Source organism: Phoenix dactylifera, chromosome 12 (genome assembly GCF_009389715.1).
Source record: "Phoenix dactylifera cultivar Barhee BC4 chromosome 12, palm_55x_up_171113_PBpolish2nd_filt_p, whole genome shotgun sequence".
In the NCBI taxonomy this organism is placed as follows: Eukaryota; Viridiplantae; Streptophyta; class Magnoliopsida; order Arecales; family Arecaceae; genus Phoenix; species Phoenix dactylifera.
Genome location: NC_052403.1, coordinates 3,525,031 through 3,531,043, shown reverse-complemented (window position 1 = coordinate 3,531,043; position 6,013 = coordinate 3,525,031). Strand labels below are relative to the sequence as shown.

Genomic DNA, 6,013 nt, shown 5'->3' with positions numbered 1-6,013 from the left:
TTTCAAAACCATGATATTGGCTGTCATTATGTTATACAAATTACAACCTAAACTTTTGCCTAACAAAATCCTTATTGGAACTTTCTTCTCTAAATGGATCTACATACACAGATCTGGCCAAACACTGTGCCCATGGATCAAAATTGGAACCCCTAAAATTTCTAGTTTCCCTTGACATTAGCTCCAACTAACAAAACATGAAAAGGAGAAGGGAAAAAAAAAGAAGCAAGACAGTTTCTTTCATGATGCAATGGAGACCCTGACTCTAGCACCACTCTTCCAGCAAAGCTTCTTCTTCCCCTATGCTAGAGGCAGCACTGGAGATCCCACAGTGAGCATTCCATTGGCAACAAAGCCATGAAGGTTGATCTGGTTGCTGATATGAAGGTAATGCAGAGGTGGAGGCCATGCCAGCAAGCCTGCCAGAGGCAACGAGGTGGTGAGGGTAGACCTGATACATGCCAGCTGAGGAGGAGAGGAAGGCGAGCTTGAGCTCAAGCACAGATAAAGCAAAGGCCATCAGACCTTTGTCTATGCTCTGGGCTGAACATGCTTCAACAATGCAGGGTAGCTTGCAGGAGGCACGGACGATGGCATTGGTGGAGGAGGTGAGGAGGTCTGGGATCTGGTGGAAGCGAGGGCGGCATTTCGAGCAGGGTTTCATTGGTGTAACCTTAGAATTATTGTTCCTTTTCTGCTTCTTTAGTTACTTCGCCATCTATACATGATGCCCGGACTGAAACATTGAGGGAACCTATAATGTCCATAGCAGTGACCCAATTATTTTATGTTCAACTCCAGCAATACATGTCAAAATGTGAATGACATTGAGGGGATCAAATAATAAGCTGCTAATCAAAAGGTAAAATATACCCGAATTTTATACTATAAATAAGCATGCAGAGGTATCGATTTTACTCTAAAACTTGAACCAGTGAAAATGAGTCCCACTATCTTAATGAAGGAAGATCTCTCATTTCCCACAAAACTTGAAGGATCAAAATCAAACTTACATTGCAAAAAAAAAAAAAATTGGTATATGAATCAGTCGTAGATAAATTTTATAAAGAACTCTTCCCATGGACATCTAACAAGACATGAATTAAATATAGCAGTTTTGAATTAATTGAGACTACCTTCACTTGATTCAGTCCCCACTGAAGATAAGCTTGAGCGGCGCGAAGACAAACTTGAGCGATGCAACCACCGCTCACTTGATGCCTTTGGCAATATAGGCAAAATTGGATGAACCAAATCATCATGGACTCCGTATAGGTCATCTCCAATAACATCACGCTCCCTGATCTCAGATATCTCCCTTGATCTTGATTCATTCTCCTCGACAGAAGCTAAACTCGATGCAATCCAAAACACTTGGCCAGCAGATGCCAGCTCTTGTCCTGTGCTTTCTCCCAAGGAAGCATTCCGCTCAGCTGTCCTTGGAGGAGAACCCACTAATGAGACATTTGCTTGCATATCAGACGTCGAAGAGTCATGGGAATTGTAACCTTCTTTACCTGCATAATGAAACATTTTGATAAAGGAGACAATACTAAAGAAGTTTACAGTTGTTGATGGTTCAGAATTGGAACTAGCTTGCCCTTACCTGCACCAAATAGAGCTTCATCAAGTGCTGAAACATTAGATTGGGTTTTTTCAATTGCTGATGGGCTAGAGTCATAAACAGGCTCTGCAACTTGACTATCATCAATTTGCTCTGCTTCCCTACTCTGGATATCAGAATTTGCAGTAACTGATTCACTGGAACCAACAGAAACTGTGGGGGAAATGCCCCTTGTTTTCTCCATACTAGCTGCTTGTTCATTAACGCTTGCTTTGGTACTCTTCACATTCTCTCCTGATGAAGTGGAGGAGCCTGACTCATACTTCTCCTCAATTACTTCAGCTTTCTCAGCATCTGAAATAATAGCGTTTGGCTCCAATTCTTCACTGGTTTCCTCTCCAACTTCTCCAAATACTTCAGCAGCTTGATGAGCTTCTTCCATGACCCTGCTGTGATCATCACTTGGACTAATCCCACTCTGTAGTTTTTCGACATCCACTGAATCAGCTTCGGAGGATTGACTTTCTAGCTCACTGTTTTCAGCATCATGGTACGCAATAGAATCACTCTCTCGGTGAAGTTCTTCTTCTGGTAGCTCTTTATGAGATTCCTGCTCAGTAACTAAAGATATTGCATCAGATTTTGAACTTGACTTCAAGTCACTCTCCTCACTTGATTCTCTCTGATCATCAGCAAATCCTGTCTCCTCTGTATCAGTCCTCTCCGCAACAAAATAGGGTTTGAACCTAAATGTGTGCCTCTCTTGTGTAAGATCCCCAAGAAATAATGCTCCTGAAGTGAAGCTCTCATGCCTTCTAAATAACATATCTCGCTGCTGATTTGTCACAACCTCTTGCTGGCTCAAATTCTCCACAATGGAATTACCAGTTACATGTGGTTGTTCATAAGGAAGATCAAAAGGATTTTGTCTCGGCAGTAGTCTAGAAGGAGCGGAACCAGGAATTTCATCTGCATCATAAGGAAGATCAAAGGGATTCCTTCTTGGAGCAAAAACAGTTGGAATCTGAATCTGAAAGCGAGACAGCTCTTCTATGCTTGGCAATGAGTCATTACTATCCAAGTCTATTAAATTTTTCTCCATTAACTTTCTTGCTCTTTGCTTTGCAATTACATTCTCCAACCTCCGATTCCTTTCCAGTTCAGATTTTCCAAGTTCCACAAGATTCTTCTGATCATCTTCTGTCCATGTTACCACAGGTTTAGTTTCGTCATCTTTCTCCTGTCCTTCTTCATCATCTTCATCATCCTGGTTTTCAGCTTCTTCCTCTGCACTACCATCATCTGAGAACCCTATGGAGGCAGCATCTGAGTTGTCTTTCGATAGAAGAGCAGGATGAGGAGCTTCTGAGTCTAATAAAAGCGGGTGAAGCTCGTCAAGCATTGGCATGATGTCAGACATAGAAGCAGCATCAGGAGACGAACTTTCAGCTTGGTCCAATTCAGAACCTGAAGAAGCATCATGATGATCAACATGATGCCAAGGTGAACCCAAAGATGAAACAAGGCCATTGTCTGAAGTAGGCATATCAACACCCTTCTTAGGATCCTTAGCCTTCCTTTGATTCGAGGTGGTTGCGCTGCCAATATCCTTACCTGCTTTTGGTCCACCTGCAGCTAGCTTTTCTGAAGAAGCTTCTTTCTTCTTAGCAATTCCATGACCATGAATTTTCTTAACTTCGCTCACCTTCTTGCCATAATTCTCTTTCTTGTCTTCATCAACCACAGATCTTTCAGCCATGGAACTATCACCCCTGGCATATCTCTCATTCTGTGCCACTGCCTCACTACCGACACTAGCCCTTCCATTGCCCAAAGCAGCATCTCTGACAGCCATTTCCCTAGTTTCTCTTCTACCTTCCAAATTGGCTACAGCCCCAACCTTAAGAGGACTAAGCCTCTGAGTCTTCCTATCCTCCTTTTCGACTTCAGGGATATTTGGTTCACCATAAATGAGAATGGTTCCAAGAAGAATGGCAGTGCAGACAATGACAGGAGAGGAAGAAACCAGGAAAACAAATAGAGAAGGAAAAAAGCTATACAGTATAAGGACAAAAAACACCATGCCAATAATAAACGGATGATCGCAAACAAATATGTAACTAGTTCTTCTGATATATACGATTATTTCTTTGGCCCCAAATGCCATATCTTCTTTTTACTCTGTAATTTCTCCTTTACTAATGTGCTGGCAATAGAAAGAACAACAAGATTAGCACCCCACTAGAAGCGAGGAAACGAGAAGTACCACTTCAGCTAAATCTTTGCAAGGATATAAAACTCGGTACTGATGGCTCAAGTGAAAGTAAATTCACCAAAAAGATGTACTAGAAAAACATGTTATACTGTCATAAAACTTATAACCAGAAACAGACTCCTGTTAATCTAAGAAACATTTGGAAGGCAAACCTAAATGGCTAAATCAACAAATCCGTATAGACTTCATCAGGGAATAATCAAACAAAGAGATAGCAACACAAGTATTTTTACTTCAGAAACCCAAAGTAACAGTTTTCTCCTTCTCTATATCATTTTTTATCCATCAAAGTTCAAATGCAATAAATGAGACATATGTCACAGAAAACCATCATCATTAACGAAAGAAATAAACAAATTTACTAATAAAGACAATTAAAATATGAGTACTGGCAGCGCCATTATAAGCCCAAAAGCAAGAGGATTCTCTTAACTATTTGTTGCCTGTGAATATTAGTGCATATGGAATTATGGATCGTCAAAACCATCCTCAAAAATCTTCAAGGCCCATGACAAAAAACCAACCAAAGTCGAATCATTTTGTGGAAAACTACTTCCATATAGTAAACAGATCTTTTGTTATCAAAACACGCCCGGATCATCAAACAAATCAAAGGGGAGAAGAAAAGCAAACAAGGTGAGCATAGGAGTACTCACATGGATCAGTATTCACAGAAAACAAACATAATCTCGCTTTTCTTCTGTTCGGTTTCTCATGTTTTGCTCCGCTTGGAGAATCGAAACGAAGAAAGAGGAATAATATTTAAATCAGAAATAAATGAAAATGGGGGGGGAGAGAGACCGCAACTCCCTGCGCGTGGAGACGAAACCAGCGTCCACGGCGCGCGAACCGCGGCACCGGAGCGCCCCTGCCCTCTCGATAAATATACCCTGTCGTTTTTTTCCCTTCCCCGTTCGCTCGCTCCAAGGACTTGTTTGGCTCACGGAAAAGGAAGAAAAATATTCACGAACAAAAAAAAATTATTTAGTATTTTTTTTAAAAAAATAAAAAACAATATTTTTATAAAAATAATTTTTTATATTTTATAAACAAAATTATAAAAGACATAATAAAGCTAATTTTCAAAATTGAGGATTTTTTTTCTTAATCTATCCAAATATGTGGGTAACGTCTTTCCCTATATTAAATATTTCATACAAGTTTTTCCAAAAAAGTAGGAGCTCAACTAAATATAAACTACTCTGTAATATGCCACTTTCTCATGATCAATCAAATATATCAAAATTATATTTTAGGCATCATATTTTCAAGAATCTTTTTAGAAAAAATATTCTAGTAAAATTAGAATCTTTCTACAAATGCTATATCTCTAATAATTAGGATCACTTTCTATCAGCAACAATGAATTATTAAAATTATATACAAATGTCTGATAGTTAGGATCATTTTAGCTTCTTCTTTCTACAAAAGAGTAGAAAATATCAAACTTTCTCGCCAACTTTGGAGATTTCTAGAACACAAAAATTGTAATTAGATGTCAAATAAAATGATTATAGTCTAACACAGCAACCTAGATGGTGGTCCCTTCAGATTCCCCTTGTTCCTTGTTCACGCCCTTTTTGTGTGGGCAATGGGGTTCTTATCATTCAAGAGAGGAGCCAACTAATTTTTCATAAAGTTACCGGCTCCGGTAAGGCCGGGGCCTCTACATGATAAATCCCTTAAAATACTCAAGCTTTTTTACAGTAACCATTCATCGCAAACAAAGCTAACTAGAAGACAAGCCCACCAGAGCTGGTTTGGTTCGCAAAAAAATAAAAATAAAATAAAAAAAATTATTTGGTTGGAATTTTTTTAGAAAAATAAAAAAATAACACTCCCATTAAAAAAATACCCACATTTTATGAAAAAAAAAACTATGAGAGCCTACTTTCCCACAAATTAAAAATTAAGATTATTTTTTTTCAAAATTATTTTTAAGACATCAAAATTTATAAATAAAAATATAATAGATATTTCACACAACTTTTCTACAAATATAGATGATCAATCAAACATAAGCCATTCTAAAATGACCACTTTTCTATTATCAACCAAATATGCCAAAATTATTTTTTCAGTATTTCTGAAAATTAGTTTTCAAAAAAAAATATTCCGATTAGAAAAAATTCTTTGTATGAAACAAACAAATTTCTAAAGAAATTGCACGAGTA

The 6,013-nt window shown here is 38.3% G+C and overlaps 1 protein-coding gene across 2 annotated transcripts; it reads right to left on the bottom strand.

Annotated features, from left to right (window-relative positions):
• Positions 1-4,756, bottom strand: LOC103704993. 2 transcript variants are annotated; one of them, XM_008788545.4, is made up of 4 exons: positions 4,496-4,756; positions 1,607-3,770; positions 1,137-1,517; positions 1-754 (listed from the first exon to the last, which is right to left on the bottom strand). In XM_008788545.4, the coding sequence occupies exons 2-4, from the start codon at positions 3,729-3,731 to the stop codon at positions 681-683; spliced, it is 2,580 nt and encodes an 859-aa protein (XP_008786767.1). In that variant the 5' UTR covers positions 3,732-3,770; positions 4,496-4,756; the 3' UTR covers positions 1-680. The 2 variants fall into 2 exon arrangements, with proteins under 2 accessions (XP_008786767.1, XP_008786766.1); XM_008788544.4 differs by having other exon boundaries at positions 1,607-4,756.
• Positions 4,757-6,013: the final 1,257 nt, after the last annotated feature.

Coding starts and splice junctions, on each gene's coding strand:
- LOC103704993 (XM_008788544.4), bottom strand. CDS start 3,731: ATGGCATTTGGGGCCAAAGAAATAATCGTATATATCAGAAGAACTAGT. Junction 1,518..1,606: donor TGAAGCTCTATTTGGTGCAG/GTAAGGGCAAGC, acceptor TTCATTATGCAG/GTAAAGAAGGTTACAATTCC. Junction 755..1,136: donor GGGGACTGAATCAAGTGAAG/GTAGTCTCAATT, acceptor TGGACATTATAG/GTTCCCTCAATGTTTCAGTC.